At 38.0% G+C, this 17,231-nt stretch overlaps 1 protein-coding gene across 1 annotated transcript; it reads left to right on the forward strand.

Annotated features, from left to right (window-relative positions):
* On the forward strand, nt 1–15,645 carry dctn6 (dynactin subunit 6). Its single transcript, XM_069926490.1, has 7 exons — nt 1–97; nt 3,727–3,791; nt 4,332–4,437; nt 6,042–6,130; nt 8,685–8,732; nt 13,075–13,217; nt 15,146–15,645. The coding sequence occupies exons 1-7, from the start codon at nt 63–65 to the stop codon at nt 15,242–15,244; spliced, it is 585 nt and encodes a 194-aa protein (XP_069782591.1). The 5' UTR covers nt 1–62; the 3' UTR covers nt 15,245–15,645.
* The last annotated feature ends 1,586 nt before the right edge of the window (nt 15,646–17,231 follow it).

A 17,231-nucleotide genomic window follows, 5' to 3' on the forward strand; every position in this document is an offset into this window, starting at 1 on the left:
GTTGCGCGAGTCAGGGCGGATCCGCGTGGCACGCATGCGTATTTACAGCGAGGAGCGGCAAGATGGAGGTTGGTTCGGGGAGGTTATTACAGAAAAGGTAAGAGAGAAGAAACGGCGACTTGGGACTCATTGAATGAGACTTGGTTGGGAAGGAAGATTGCATCGTGGGTGGGTGGGTGTAGTTCGGCGGAGGAGCGGGGAGGAGGCTCGTGATTTCCGGGAGTTCAAGACCAATAACTGAGTGATCAGGAGCTGCGGAAGTGGGATAGGTGAAGAGAGACCCGACTATAGGACTGTCATTTAGAGATTCTCTTCATTTTCCAAGCTCACCTACATTTCACAGCCCCTCTTCCTCCCCAGACTTGATATCGCTCCTTCCCACTTTCATCTCGATAAATGTTGACTGACCATTTCTGTCCAAGGATGCTGCCTGTCCCGCTTCTCTTTGCTCTCTCAAGAATCCAGCATCTGTTTTGTGCTTCATCCAATTTGAGGCCCAGTTCTTTACTTCCTATATTACTTAGAAGAAGGATCTCTGGATTTATTATGATAGCCTTAGCTGTAGCAAAAAAAATGTATAATGTCAACCTGGAAATCGGAAGAGAGCCTGAGAATACAGCAATGGTACATGGAAATGAATAAATGTATTCCATTGGAAAAAATAACACATAATTTAAAAAATAACGTCACAGTATTCAAACAAATTTGGGAACCGTACATGGAACACAACAGAGAGGGCCTACCGTGGATGTCCACCCCCTAAAATGATAGAATGAGAAGAAGACGAAATTAACTGACCCATCGTATAAAAGTAGATGACACAATTTTCTTGTTTATTTTCATTGTGTGATGACATTGTTTAATATGGGTTTATTGTTTTGTGTATGTTGAACGTTTAGTGGGTGGGGAGGGGGATGGGAAGGGAGGGGGGAAAGGGAAGAAAATGACACTGTTCTATATTCAAGAGGGAAATGTTTGTGTTTATTTTGGTTAATATGGTTCATAGTGTGAAAAATAAAAAAATATTTAAAAAAAGAATCCAACATCTGCAGTTTTTTAAAATTCCTCCATCAGCAGTCTGTTCTACAAGCAGCAGATGCGATAATCAGCTTCTTTTCTGGAAATTCATGTTCTGCATATATTTTCTTGTTTAAAGCAACAACAAATCCAATTTTACACCGTGAATTTAAAAGAAGAAGGTAGATAAAGTAAATCTACTTTTAAAAATATGTAAAATGTATGAAAACTCATCCAGGCATCGTCCCTAAAAGCTATATGGCACAGAAACAGCCCCTTGCTCCAAATTGTCCATACTAACCAAATTTACCTTTGGCCCATAGCTCTCCTTTTTCTACTTTGACCTCCGTCAGTCGTGGTTGATTATGGGTACTGTGCTTCTGGTAGGACTTTTAAAATTGCTGTGTAAAATGGGGTTTACCGGGCAATTTGCCCAGTTACGCGGCAATTAGAAAGGGGCAGTCCTGGTCAACCCCTTTGGAACCCAACTGGGTCCCTGACCTACTTCAGAGGTAGTCAGGCAATCGAGTTAAACTTACTTAGGTTGCATACACACGCGATTTGAACAGGAAAATGGCTGACCCGCTTATTCTGGTGACGTCAGCGCTTGCGTCCGTGTGTCACTGGGCAGCCAGCATCTGAATATCCAGCAGTACTTCCAGTGAGTAGGTGATGCAAAATTGTGGGGGCGGGAACCTCTTTAAATAGCAGAGTTGGTGATTTAATGGGTCAATGCCCTGCAATTTAAAAGGTGCTTCCAGCACCTTTGCCCCAGTAATCATATCTGGGTCCCAGGAGGGATGCCAAGGTGCTGCAATTTAAAAGGGGCTACTGTGGAGTGGCCTTTCGAGGGCACAAGCCAGGGTAGAGTTAATATGAAGATCTGACTGTTGCTCCCTCTCTCTGCTAATGACAGGTCCAAAGGAACAACAAAGGTCAATACAGTTTGGTGCCAGCATCTTCACAGAAGTTGCCGAGCCGGTGCTGAGTACAGCAGTCAGCTGCCTTTGGGACTCCGTCTGAATCTTTCCTTGGGGTTTATTCCCAAAGCTTTTTCTGTGAGCAGTTATAGCCACAAGGCAGTGGAGTTTTCCCTCTCCTAGATGAGTTACCATCCATGGTTAATGAGCCACATCTGCCCGGAGCAATTGGTTTCAAGGCACCAGTGACCCACCTTTGCCCCTTCTCTTGTCAGTGAGAACAGCTCCACTGGGCATAAGTTGGACTTGATTGTCAGAGGCTGCTTGAGTCGCATGCCACAAAGAGCACTTGTGCAGCAGTGGGAACTTGTCACCACTACCACCCTTTGGCTATGACAATATCTCTCCAAACCTTCCTTATTCATGCACCTCTTCTAATGTCTTTCAAATATTGTAATTGTACCTGTCTCTGAGAGATCTTTCTATATTATGTCTTGTCTCTTTGTGAAAAATTGTTCTTTTAAATCTTCACTCTCTCATACTTTAAATCTATGCTGTTGTGTTTTCCCTTATTTTGGTGAAAAGACTGGTGATTCTCCATACCTATGCTCGATCTGTGAAAGGAAAAACATCTAATTTTTCAGATTTGATACCTTTCATGAGAACGCAGATAAAGAAAAAAAACCTGTTGGAGGAACTCAATGGGTCACATTAGCATCTGTGGAGAGAAATGGAGAGCCATTTTTTAAAATCAAGACCGAATGTTGAGGGAGAAATTACCAATGCAAAGAGGAGAGGAAGGAGGTGAGACAGGGGCCAGCAGGTGATTGATAGGCTTGAAGGACAGAAGGAGTCAGGTGGGGAATTGTGGACAAACAGAAAAGGAGAAAAAATAGAGAGGAAAAGAGACTTGGAGCCAGGTGAGAGAAGAGTGTGTGAAGTCGAACCAGGTGCAGAACACAAAGGCTACCAAGTTGTTTTTTGCATCTTCAGTCACTGCTGTCTCAAGGAGGAAAACAAGTTGGTCTAGGTAGCAGAGATGGTGGGGGATGACAATGGATGGAATAAAATGAATTTCTTTAAATAAGGTGAAAAAATGAGGCTAAGCATTTGCAATTTTCTTTTGTCTTTGGAATGTCGTGGAATCATAGAGCCTTACAGCTCTGAAACAGGCCCTTTGGCCCAGAGTCTGCTCTGACCATCAACCTTCCATTGTCCTAATCCTACATTAATCCCTTTTTTAAATCTACCGATATTCTCATCAATGCCCTCCTGATTCTATCACTCACCTGCACACTAGAGGCAATTTTACAGTGGCCAATTAACTTGCCAATCCACATCTTTGGGATGTGGAAGGCAACTTTAAACATTATTATTTCAAGGTGCTGTGCTATATAATTCTTAAATTTATTAGCAAGAGTCCCATCACCAATCCCATTCCCACTGTTATCAATGTTACAGATCATTTATGTTTGCAAATGAATTTAAGTCATTCCTTGCATTCAACGCAGTTTTGTGGAAACACAACCTGTAGTGTGATCACTGTGTTTTAGAAATGGACTGTTTTCATGTGGGGACCTGGATGTAGATAAGCTGAAGAGAACTTCATACTCTTGTATTGTCAGGCCATTTTAATAAAATGATAAATTATGCAGCTGAAAACATTTCTGATATTTTTGTATGTTGCTTTGAACAATTCTGTAATTGGTGTAATTCCTGAATTACTTGTGTGATGTGGAAGCTGTATTGAATTACACTATTCTTCACCAATAAAATATGTTTTCTGCAGTGTTAAAATTGCAGCAGGAGCTGTTGTCTGTGTTGAGAGTGAAATCAAGGGGGATGTAACTATTGGTAAGTAATAATTGAATCTGGTCAATTTTAGTTTAACAGTAATGTATAGTAGCTGGTACATGTATCATCTGAATCAAGTATACTGGCATGAGAACAACAAAATTTGTTTTAAGTTTACCAGCAACAGTGAGAGGATTCTTCTGTTAGATGTCTTTACAGATTAACATTCATATGCCCACATAAAATAGAACAAGAGCATAATTTCAGAGTATAGAGTTACAATAAAAAAGATGCTGGTCATGCTAACGAAGCTCACATCCTGGAGGATAAATGTATAAAAATTCAAAGGTTCATTTCTAGAATGTGGACTTTGCTGGCAAAGCCAATAATAGCCCCCAAGAAGAAGGTGGTAAGTTGCTGTCTTGAACCAGTGTGGGAATAGTTTTGAAGGTACTTCCAAAAAGCCATTGGCTGAGCACTTAATTACGAAGTTATTGTATTCCTAATAGTTTTAAATAGATACATTTGGCAGAATACAAATCCATTTTACAGAATAGAATGATTGTGTAGTGTGAAGGTGAAAATGCAGATTTTTTTTAGGTCCTAGGACGGTAGTTCATCCTAAGGCTCGTATTATCGCAGAGGCAGGACCAATCGTCATTGGTGAAGGGAACTTGATTGAAGAACAAGCACTTATTATTAATAGGTATGTGTGTGATTAAATGTTAACTGGGTATTCACAAAATAAAGATTCCAGAGATGTAACAGCAAATTATTTTGTTCAGATGGTGTAAATATTTCCTCCTATATTGAGAACAAAAGCAATGAGACATGTAGGGATTTGAAAATATTGACAATTTTGCAGAAAGTTATTGCCTAACTAGGAGCAAGTGTGAAACAACAAGCAAAGTGTTGATAAGTGAATGGAACTTGGTATATAATAGGTGATGACCAGGTTTATGGATAATAAAAAGTGAGGGGCCATCCAGCATTATAAAGACAAACTTTTTAGTACCAGGTAACCTATAGGATGGAGTTTAGCAATATCACAGGAAAAAATGAAATAGCAATGATGGGAGGATTATTACACTGATTGACCACAATCTGTTTCTTTGGAGCCAGGCTCTAAAGCGCTTCTACATTTCCAGATTCCTTTAAATTCACTGAGTTCACTGGATAATATACTACTGTGTAACATGTTTTTAAAAAAGTAAAAGTTTGGCCATCAAGATTCAATTTATTGTCATGTAATAAAGACAGTGCAATATTATATGCAATTTGTTTTTATCTGCTGTAAGGCAGACAGATTTGCCATTGGCAGAAATTGCCTGAAGCGCCTCTTACAGTCAGAGAAAGAAGCAAAAGAGAGTCCCCTTAGAGTCTTCATGTGTCCATGAATTTGCCTCTAGCGCTCATACAGCCGCACAGAGTTCAGTCCAAACCATCAGCAGCTTGAGGTCCAGATCCGAACCTCCGACACGATCAGGAACCCATCAGCATCCTCAGCACCCTCTCACGTCCCAGCTCTGGCGCCTGGTACCTCTTCAGCCAGCCTTGAGCCAGTCTCCAGCAGTCTGCCATCTGCTGTTAATCCCTCGACCGCAGACGCCTGCAGATTGCATGGGTTCCTCACCGCGAATTGCTATCAGCCCATTGCTAGTGTGTTCCTTAGCCTCAAAGCCCCTCCCTGGTCCGCCGCCATGGTCACCGCCCCATGTGTTGTCACCTCTGCTTCTCCTCATACAGGGATGGTCTCATCATTGTCTGGTGTCCAATGCCCGACCTCTGCTTCCCCAGAGTCTGTCACCCCTCATAGCTGCTGCCGATCATAGGCGCCGCCATCTGGGGAACAGATCCAGTGGTCGTGGAATTTTCAAGTAAAACCACCATCAGCTCCATTTACAGGCCATCTAAAGCTTGTACGGAGCTAACAGCAGTCAAACTGGTTAATTGGACCCCACGGGAGTGCTGTGACTCCGGTCCTTGCTCTCCGTGAGTCCACACCAGTGCTGCTGTTACAGCAGTTCTGGCAACACCGCTATTTTTACAGTCACATCCAATAGTCTAGAAAACCTACTAGTCTGGAACTTTCAAAGATAGTGGTTTATTAGGGTTTTACTGTTGATTTGCCATCACTGATTCAACTCAAATTTAATTCTAAATTTGAAAACTTTCTTAACTAGAGTTGCAATATAACTTTAACTTGCTACCTCTGAAGTGCAACAATAATAAGGCAGTTATCCTTTGAGAAATATTCCAGCTCTTGCTTTTGAGTTTTCATAAAAGTTACAGGTTGTTGCTTTCTTCCAGCTATCCAGAAAATCTTGTGCCTCAGAAGGAAGATGTTGAACCTAAACTTATGACTATTGGAACAAACAATGTATTTGAAGTTGGGTGTCGTATCCTTTCTAGCTCTTACCTTTAGGTGAGTTCTAAGAATTGAGCTTCCTCTGATGTTTTTTACAAATGTTGTAAGCTAATTAAGAATTGTTTTAAGAATGTCTTTGTTTCCCTCTGAACTGTAATTGAATTAACTTAAATATATTGGATTATAGTAATTGTGTGAATAATTGTCAGATGAATGTTATCCATAGGGGCTTTGTATGGAAAAAACTATTTTTCAGCTTGATCTATTTAGTATTTTTTCCAGCTCAGTAACTCCACAAATCTCTTTTGTGATTAAAGTTCTTGCTTGATGTTCTGCAGAATATTTATAAATGGGACAATTTGTAGTTATGTCCAAGCACCAATCAAAACACTTGTATTACTAATGGCTTGATCATAAATGAACACCATGAAGAGAGCTGCCACTGAGTGTTTTTGCTGGATTTTATATTCCTAGGATTTATAATCTAAGGGCTGGATGCCTGCCTGTGTTATGTAAATTGCAGATTCAAGAACTGCAGTGAAATATATCCAGCATCCTTTTATTTAAACAAGGAGAAGCTGGAATGACTCAGCAGATCAAGGAGCTTACATGGAGAGAAAGTCTTGAAAACAGGTTATGACCCCAAAATGTTGACTGTCCATTTGTCTGCATAGATGCTACCTGTTATATAGAGAATTTAGGTTAAAATGACTTAAGTTAAAATGTGATGATTAATCATAAAAAGGGAAGCCAGAACGGACAGGGAGCTTACTAGCAGCCAAGGACAAAAGGTTCAGCTGGATATGTTTTTTTAAACCTATCTTTTCATGGTCATAGTGAGAGACATGCAGGAGACAAAAGATTGATAAGAAGGGTGAGAAACAGAATTTAGTGTATGTAGAGTTCACAGCGTACGTAACGAACGTGATAATTAAAAATGCAGTTATACTTAGAATGCTTTTGCAATACTAACCAATTAAAACAGTATTAATAAGAAGGGGAAGGGCAAACAATAAGGGTATAAAAATCAATGCACTGTATGTATCGGGGCTTAACTGGTGAGAAGCCAGTTGAGTCCAACTCTGCAGACTTGTAAATAAAGCTTGTCGTGTCATCAAATTTAAAGAGACTCATGTGTGAGAAGTTTTATTTCTGACACTACCTATCTCTTGAGCCCCTCCAGCTTATTATTTGTTCAAAGTTCCAGCATCTGCAGTTGTTATTTCTCCTGTTCATCGTTGTTAAAGTTAGCATGCTGAGTTGTTCCTGCAAGTTATGCAGCATTCTACTCACAGAGAGGATAATTATGGGGGTAGAAAACACTTGCAATTTGCCTGGTAGCCTGCTATCTCATTTTTGTTTTAACATCCTTCTTGTTGATGCATTTGGTCAGAGAATCATGCCATGGTGATTTGTTTTGAAATCTTATGACAACTGTTGCTTGTGTGTCAGTTGGTGTTGCAACATTAAACATAGAAGATAGGAGCACGAGTAGGTCATTCGACCCTTCGAGCCTGCTCCGCCATTCAACGAGATCATGGCTGATCTTAAAGTTCAGTACCCTGTCCCCGCCTTCTCTCCGTAACCTTTAATACCCTTATACTGAAGAAATAGATCTAATTCCCTCTTAAATATATTGAATGAACCTGCCTCTACTGCCCTCTGTGGCAATGAATTCCACAGATTCACCACCCTCTGGGTAAAGAAATTCCTCCTCATCTCGGTCCTAAATGGTTTGCCTATTATCCTCAAAACATGGCCCCGGGTTCTGGATTTTCCCATCATTGGAAACATCCCATCTGCATCCATTCTGTCCAGTCCTGCCAGAATTTTATATGTCTCTATGAGATCCCCTCTCAATCTTCTAAACTCCAGCGAGTACAATCCCAATTTGCACAATCTTTCCTCATAAGTCATTCCTGCCATTCCATCAGCCTGGCGAATCGCCTCTGCACTCCCTCCATTGCAAGAACATCCTTCCTTAGATCAGGTGACCAAAACTGCACACAATACTCCAGGTGGGGTCTCACCAAGGCCCTGTACAGCTGCAGTAAGGTATCCTTGTTCCTATACTCAAACCCTCTTGATATGAAGGCCAACTTAATATTTTCCTGTCAGGAAACATATGTACTAGATTCCATAACCTGAATTGTTTCTTTAGCCACTTGTGCACTAAAAATATCTTGATAACTACCACCGGTGTCCCCAAAATGCAATTCCATTGTCTGGACCACTACAGAAAGAATGTTCTGATTTCTTACCATCAATTTTGTCCTGCAGGAATGAGAGCATAGCCAGTTTTCTGTTTTTCAGCAATTAATCAGGAAGGAAAGAATGATGGAAACAACAAAGAAAATTCCTATTTGTGCACATAATCTGAGTGTATAGAAAAGATTCTTTCTTCATAAAAGAAATTGTAAACAGTTTCTGCCTGAATGTAGAAATACCTTGGCGCCTGACTGGTAGGTAACAACTAGAAATAAATATGTTCACCAAGTGGAAATATTGCCATTTCTCCAATTAATGTTTGACAAAGTGATTAGAAAACAAATGATAATATTAGTTTCTTTAACCATCTAAATCAGATTTTGAAGCTCTGAAGATTGGAGATAACAATGTTATTGAATCTAAAGGTGAGTTGCACTTGGAAAAGAAAAATCTAATCCTGATGAAATGATTTGAAATAAGATTTATTGGTACTTGTGTATAGTTGTTTATGATACCGGTGCCTTGTGGAAGTTTATATGTCATTTATTTCGACAACCCATAAGATTTTTGCAGTGGTATGTGTGAATAGCCAAGTCAATGAAAATGTTATTCTACTGTCAAAATTGGTTTGTACTTGACAACCATTTAATCTTCTGTTCTGACCATTAGAATAGCATATATCTCTGTAAGACAAAACATTTGGATTAAAAGGGTAAATCCAAAAAGCAAAGTGGTCTAATCTCTGATAATACAATTAAATTGGCTAAATTCAACAGCTAAACTGAACTCAGTTAGTTTGAACTTCAGAAACAGAATAATTTAAAAATCTCCATAGAAAAAAGATATAGGAAAGTGTGCATCAATGCTCAATTAAACTACTTCAAATTATGCACTACCATTTTAGAGAATCAATGAAACTCTTTATAATAAAAGTTCCTTGTAGATAATAAATACATGTCCTTGCTGAAAGGTATCATAGTCAAAAACACCAATGGAATGGTGATTTATGGATGTATGTGAGATATAAAATTGTCTAAAAAAATATATCATTAGGATATAGGAGCTTTGGTCATCAAGAACAAATTCTAAGCAGGTCATAAGCAAAATTAATTTGAATAGCACTAATTAAACTTGTGGGATCATTAAAATTTTATATGTTGTCAAAATGCAATTGGTTGATAATTGGCTGATCAGCAAAAATGGAACCATAAACTGGCATGATTGGGAAATAAATATTTCTAAATAAAGTTATTGTAAGGTGCCACAGTTCCAAAGAATCAGAAAATGAATGAACTGGGAGAACTATGTAAAGAGCATAAGGGAAATGGTGAAAATGAAGAGGTTCAGAATAAAAGTTTGGAAAACATGCATTTAAAAAGCAGTTTGTTTTAAAAGGGTTAATGTCTACCTTCTAACTGTCCCGCATCGGACTTGTCAGCCACAAACGAGCCTGCAGCTGACGTGGACTTTTTACCCCCTCCATAAATCTTTGTCCGCGAAGCCAAGCCAAAGAAGAACTATAATGAATAATAAGGAAGTAACTGACTTGTCTTTTTTTCATATGAAAAAGATGGAGAGTCAGAGATAAAGGAGCACAAAAGAGTCTGAACTCTTAAAGTGTAGAAGCATATTTGAATATATTTTAAAAATTATTTGTTTAGTGGGCAAACCTTCAGATCTTTTTCTTTGAAATTTTTATTTAATATTTTCAAATTACATAAAGAAAATCAAATACATATAAAGTAACTATAACTACATCCCCTCCCCCCTTATAATACAAAATAACCCAAAAATAAACAAAAAACCTCCCCCAACCCCCACTCCCCCCAAACCTTACAAAAATGTATCAAATATTCCCTGATTGGGATGCCAACCTTACCACAATTATTTAATTTCTAGTGCCATATGTTTCAAATATAAACCCCACATAGCAATAAAAAGAGTAATTATTTCTTACATTATATGTTAATTTTTCTGAATATAAACAAGACTGCAATTCATTATGCCATCTTCGCAAATTTAATTGTACATCTTTCTTCCATGTAACAGCTATACATTTTCTTGCTACTGCTAACCCTAATCTTAAGAAAGCCAAATATGGTTTAGACATTTTTGAATCAACAAATGGAACATTAGCATAACCCAACAAACACATTTTTGGATCCAATCGAATATCCATTTTAAACAAATCCCTCAAAAAATTTTATAATTTTCTCCCAAAAATATTTAATTTTCTTACGCGACCAAACACCTCTCTACACCTAAAACATCTAAAACATAAATCTGTTATACTAAATCCATATCTCTTCAGTTTCTCAGGGGTTAAATATAATTGATGCAAAAAATTATAATTGACCAATCTCTACCTCACATTAATTAACCTTGTAACACTGTCAACACACATTTTTGTCAAAACAATATTTAAGTCTTTTTCCCATTTCTCTTTAACTTTATACATATCTACTTTTTCCATTTTCTCCTGCAACAACCTATACATATCAGAAATAAAGCCTTTTTCACTTTTATCTGTAATTAATAATTCAAATTTCGTTTGACCTGGTAAATTTATTTCCTTACCATAATTCTTCTTTAAAAAATCTCAAAGTTGGTAATAAACAAACAAAGAACTTGATGCAATGCCATATCTTTCCTGTAACCTTTTAAATGAACAAAACCTCCCTGCTTCAAAACAATCTATAACATTAACTATTCCTTTAATTTCCCAATCTTTTAAATAAGGATTATGCAATGAAAAGGGAATTAATTTATTCTGGTATAATGGTGATCTTATCGAAATTATCCCTTTAGAACCTATAACTAAAAAACCTTTAGATCTTGATGGTTGTTACTCCATGGTTTTGGGTAAAAGAAATGGTTGATGTCACAAATATAAATTTCTAAGGACTTCCCAGATGCTGAAATTGTGCCCATGAATAGAAAAATTGTGCAAATTTCATTTTAAGGTCCTTTAAGAAAATTATTGTTAAATCTTTCGTTCATCTTCAGGCCTCAGCCAGAGCATTATATTTTTTTTTTTAAATGCTGACATTGCAGTGGTTCCAGGGATAGAGTCTTTATGGAGAGACTGGAAAAATTAGAGCAGAAAAAGACATGAGGAAATGAGAAAGATGTTTAGAATATGAAAACATTTGTGGGGAAAAAAATGTGTTGAAAGCAATTTTAATAGTAACTTTTGAAAGGAAATTGAATATGTAGTTGAACAGGAGATGTTTGTATGTTTCTGGGGAAAGGGTTGGAGGAGTGGATAATGAATCTACGATGTATTAAAATTTTATTATGTTGTCAATATGCAATTGATTGAATGGCAGCAATATAACCATATAACCACTTACAGCACAGTCAGTGTTCCTCAGGGATGTAATTTTTAAAAAATTCCTACCTTTATTTCTTGCCTTCCCATGAACTGCAGAATCAGGTTTATTGTCATGAGCATGTGTCACGAAATTTGTTGTTTTGTGACAGCAGTATTGTGTAATACAGGTGCAAAAATGCAATAAATTACGGTTCTGTAATTAAAATATTTAAAAATAAATAATATGTGCAAAAAAGAAGAAAAAAAGTGAGATTGTGTCTATGGTTAATTGTTCAGAAATCTGTTGGTGGAGGGGAAGAAGCTGTTTTGTAATGTTGGGTGTGGTTCTTCAAGCTCCTGTACCTCCTTCCTGATGGTAGCAGTGAGAAAGGGGCATGGCCTGGGTGGCAAGGTTCTTTGAGGATAGAGGCTACTTTTTTAAGATACTACCTTTTGTAGATCTCCTTGACGGAGAGAATACTGATGACCATGATGGTGTGCACTGAGTTCACAGCTCTCTGTAGTTCCTGCCCTGTGCATTGACATCTATGTACCAGACAGTGATGCAACTGGTCAGAATGTTCGCATGGTATACCTGCAGAAATTTGCAAGGATCATTTGTAACATACCAAATCTCCTCAAACTCCTAATGAAGTATAGCCGTTGGCAAGCCTTCTTCATGATTGCATCAATGAGATGGCCCTAGGATAGCACTTTAGAGATATTGATGAGGATGAGACACGCAATGTGTTGTGCAGTTGGATCAGAAGATCATAAAAGGGCTTAAAAAAAGCCATTCTGAGAGGATGTTATTCAAAGCGGAAAGTGAATCCATGAAAGATGATCTGAAAATTTCATTCACAGCTAGAAACTGCAAACAATGGGGGCACAAAATATTTTGGCATCAATGTTATCTAATTAAAAACTAGTGAAATGATACTTAAAGTAAACCTTTCATTCAATCTGATCAGACTTGGCAGGAAACCACCAGGCTTCTCATGAACAATAAGGCCCACAGTATACAGCATGTATCATTTTAAACACCAAAAGCACCCTAAACATTTTTTTTCCAGCAAATCTCTGATGCTGTGTACCTTATTTCTGGAACAACCTGTATGTTTTTGAAATAATGCAAAATTACTTCATTTGTTTCCCTTTACTTGATAGTTGTGCATTTCTATGCACTTTTTAAGAGTTTTTTCCCTCTGGTAATTGATGCTTATGGTTTTTAGTTTTTTAACATTTGTTCTTGGTTAAGAAAATAGATTGAACTGGATGTAACATTGGATACCACAATTGTAGTTAATGTTTATATTTTACTGGAAACTGCAGCCGGAATATGCTCTTTCTGAAGAGGCTGTTTAAACTGTCACTTGTGATTTGTTTTTAGATTTTTCTTAGCTGCTACTTATTATGTTTAAATACCTGTAGCTTTGTCTTTTTTTTGGTCTCAGCATCTATCGGTAGAAATGTGATCCTAACCAGTGGCTGTATTATTGGTGCCTGCTGTCATGTAAATTCCTGTGAAGTTATTCCAGAAAATACAGTGATATATGGTGTAGATTGTATGCGAAGAGTACAGTCAGAACGTCCACAGGTAAGAACTTCACTCTCAATTAATAGTTTAAAATTCTTTTTCCATGAGCAAACTTGTACTCCTATATATCAAGGAATAGCAAACTATTGAAAATCTTTATTATAAGTGTACAACAATGTGCATTCATTTAATCTTTTTAGCATTATAGAACTTACTGAAGGATCCCACAGGAATATAGTCAAGTAGAATTAGGTATATTGAGTTATGATGGGTGACTATTGGTTTATAGGAGAAGTTTGTAATGAGCATCTTAAAGGATTTCAGGGCTTAGTGAGTACATTTCAGATAAAAGGGCCTCATATTAATTTATTTTCCTTTACAATGTACATATGCGCCAACATTTATATTGCTGCAGCCAAACAGGTATTTCGTAAAGATAAAAGATAACTGTATTAAATTAAAGAGATAATAAACATAAAAAGATAGACAGATCATAAATATTCAGTTACATAGCTTAATAATAATGGTTACCTATCTTAATAGAAAATAAATATCAGCAATTACTTAGCCACTGATTTGTGGCATTGTAAATCACAATTGTTGAAGAGACAAATCAGACATTTTGAAAGATTGTCAGGCTGATGTGAATGACAGTCATTTGCAGACCTAAGGGGTAAAGTAGTCAAATTTCTTGAAACAGAATTAACATACATTTGTTATATGCAAACATATGAATTAGGAACAACTGCAGGCCACTACAGTAACTTTTTAATATTGCAATTTTATTTAAAAAGAACTGCAAGAACAGGCAATGGAATAACAGACAGGTGAGCCTTACTTCAATGGTAGAAAAGTTACTGGAAGGAATTCTGAGGGACAGGATTTGTATGCTTTTGAAAAACCAAAAATTAATTGAGGATAGTCAGTGTGGCTTTATTCATGGGAGATCATGACTCTCAAATTTGACTCAGTATTTTTGAAGAAGGAACTAAGAGGATGGATGAGGGCAGGATGTGGTAGATGTCTCCATGACAACATCTGAATACCTTTTTATGCTCACTTTGAAAAGAATAATTCAATTAAACCTATGAGAATCCCTGCTGACCCTGTAATATCTGTCCCTGAGGCCATCAGGACATGCTTCAAGAGGATGAATCATTGCAAGATGTCAGGCCCTGATGGCGCACCTGGCAGAGTACTGAAAATCTGTGGCAACCAACTAGATTTTCAATCTATCTGCAGTCAGAGGTCCCACCTGCTTCGAACGGGTGATTATCCCGGTGCTGAAGAGCAGAGTGAGCTGCCTTAATAACTATTGCCCAATAGCACTCACATCTAGTGAAATTAAATGCTTTGAGAGATTGATCTTGGCCAGATTAACTCGTACCTAATTAAAGATCTGGACCCACAACAATTTGCCTTCCATCACAATTGCTCCACAGCAGATGCAATATTACTGACTCTCCACTCAGCTCTGGATCACCTAGACAACAGCACCTTGTACATCATTCTACTCTTCAACTACAGCACAGCTTTCAAAACCATCATACCCTCTGTGCTGGTAAACAATCTCCAAAACCTGGGCCTCTGCACCCTCTCTGCAACTAAACCCTTGACTTGCTCATGGGAAGAGCACAGTCAGTATGAATTGGAAACGTCCCCTCCTCATATCATTTTCATTCATTCATTCTCTCTCTCTCTCTCTTCCTTCCCCCTCCCCCGCCCTAGAATTTTTCTAGCATTTTTAAAAAATTTATATTTCTGGCATCTGAATATTTGCATTACACATGAAGCGTGACATCCAGTGAATTGCTCCCAATTCACTTCCACCATCACCAAAAAAATATTGATGAGTCAATCCACTAATGATTTAATGGATTTTATTTTTCTTTGAATTGTAATTTGGCTGTCTATTTCCTTAAACGTAAAACTTGTTATCCCAAGTGTGAATATTTTTAATTAGTGTGATTTTTTTTTAAAATTTATAGCCACAAACACTGCAGCTGGATTTCCTGATGAAAATCTTGCCTAATTATCATCACTTAAAGAAAACAGTGAAAGGAAGCTCCACTCCAATAAAAAGCTGAAGAGGAACAGCATCTGAATTCCACACAAAAGCTAACTTATTTTGTTACAAGCCTGGTCTGCTAAAAACCGCAGTCTGCGCTGAAGTAGGAGAAACAATTGCATGTAGAATTTTATCCTGAATTGTGTATTATGTCCTTCACAATGAAATGAAAATATAATTTAAGTCGTAACAATAATTAATTTTTTTTGGTTTTAATTAACGTGGTCAGATTGTTTTGGTTTTCCACAATTTAGTTAATCACATTCCTTTCAAATATTGTAGATAATATTACATCTTATTGTGGACAAAATATTAAATGTAAAGTAGAACATTACAAAACCTGTTGGTCGTTTGCTTATATTGCATAAAATCAGAAGGTCCTCCATGTAAATAAAGAAACTGATGCTAATTAAGCAAATATATTCAATGTAATTCATTGATTTCATTTTCAACAAAGCTTTCAATCTTTAATGCTTTTACTGCAAATTTGATCAATCAAAAAAATGATCTGCAACCAAAAGCATCCACACCGATTGTGAAGAAGACATTTAGTTATATTGTCTGATTGACCTACTTTACAATAATAAATGAGCCTCTGTAGCGGCGGCTACACTGCTCCTGCAATAACACACGCAACCAGACGGGTTGAGCTCAGTGAGCAGACTATTTTATTGCAGGCTGCTGGGCTGCATTTATACTCCCAGCCGGAGCCTGGCTAAGAACTGCGCTGGAGGGCGCTGACGTCATCCAGGCGTCACGTGGTCCCCAAGCGCGGGTTTCTGAGCCCCGAGCTGGAAGGAAGGAAGGGAAACCCCTGATGGCGCCATTTTGGCTGGCTGCCCCGCCACGTGGCTTTCAAGCGGGGCTGGTTCGCCTCCTTGTGGTGAGCCGCCACACCTAAAACAATTCCATTGAAAATCCTGATATGCAATTCATTACTGAAAACATTTAGACATTGATTGTAATATCTGTGGGTATATTTAGATGGAAGTTACACTTTGCATTTTATGGTTGAGATATTGGTGCAGTTTAATAATGAACTGGATTTTTTTCCACTATAATTGTTTTGGTTTAAAAGATTCCATGATTAGATAGTTTAGCTACAGCACATTGATTTCAGGTGCATCATCTAAGTCCTAAAGACTGCAGTATTGCACCACCACAGCTGAAGGATCTCAATCATCAGAAAGGAGAAAGAAAGAAAGGAATGAACATGGTGATGGTAAGGGTTCTGGATGAACCCTTACCATAATTAGTCATTTTTCTTCTGTAGCCCTGAAGAGATTGAATATAATTGGAACAGATTTATGAAGAGAAGGAGTGAATTCAGTGCTCCCTGAATTCGGTTGACCAAGCCCATATTGGGTCAAAACATGGAAATGCTGGAGGAACTCAGCTGGTTTTGTAGCATCCATAGGAGGTAAAGATATATTAACGACATTTTGGGCTGAGCCCTTTTGTCCAATTATCACCTTTTGTCTGTGCTTCTCTCCCTGCTTTTTTTTTCCTTTTCCCCAGTTAATTCAGGTGCCTGCCTGCTTTTCACTCCTTCCTTGAAGGAAGGACTTGACTGCAGTCACAGCGTCTGCAGACTTTAGTGTTTCAAACCCATATTGGGTGTCCAATTGGCTGCCCACAGTCTTTAGGTGCAAGCTGAACTTCCAGGCTGCCAACCATTTTGAGTCTCCAACAGAGACATGTCTGTCCTTGACTCATCTATTGCCAGGGTGAGGTTGAACTTGAGGAACAATGTGTATTCCTCCTGGATGGCATAAAACCCAATGGCATGAACATTGAATTTTCTAATGCCTGACAATCTCACCTCAATCTGGTTTCACTATTTCCAACTATTCTTTACCTGCACCCTGTTTCACTTTTCTCTCAAACATTTTCTGCCCCCCCATTCCCCTGCCCTGGAGATTTTCCTTTTCTCTGTCTCTCTACCATTACTTCAGTATCCATCACTTCTTTGCCTGACCCTCCTTTTTATCCTTGCTATCTTGCCT

Source organism: Narcine bancroftii, chromosome 3, assembly GCF_036971445.1.
Source record: "Narcine bancroftii isolate sNarBan1 chromosome 3, sNarBan1.hap1, whole genome shotgun sequence".
NCBI lineage: Eukaryota > Metazoa > Chordata > Chondrichthyes > Torpediniformes > Narcinidae > Narcine > Narcine bancroftii.

What these genes read in the sequence shown, in the direction of transcription:
- dctn6 (XM_069926490.1), top strand. Translation starts at nt 63, where the DNA reads ATGGAGGTTGGTTCGGGGAGGTTATTACAGAAAAG. An exon ending in CAAGCACTTATTATTAATAG is followed by an intron (nt 4,438 to 6,041) that starts GTATGTGTGTGA and finishes GCTTTCTTCCAG; the next exon opens with CTATCCAGAAAATCTTGTGC. An exon ending in TACAGTCAGAACGTCCACAG is followed by an intron (nt 13,218 to 15,145) that starts GTAAGAACTTCA and finishes TAAAATTTATAG; the next exon opens with CCACAAACACTGCAGCTGGA.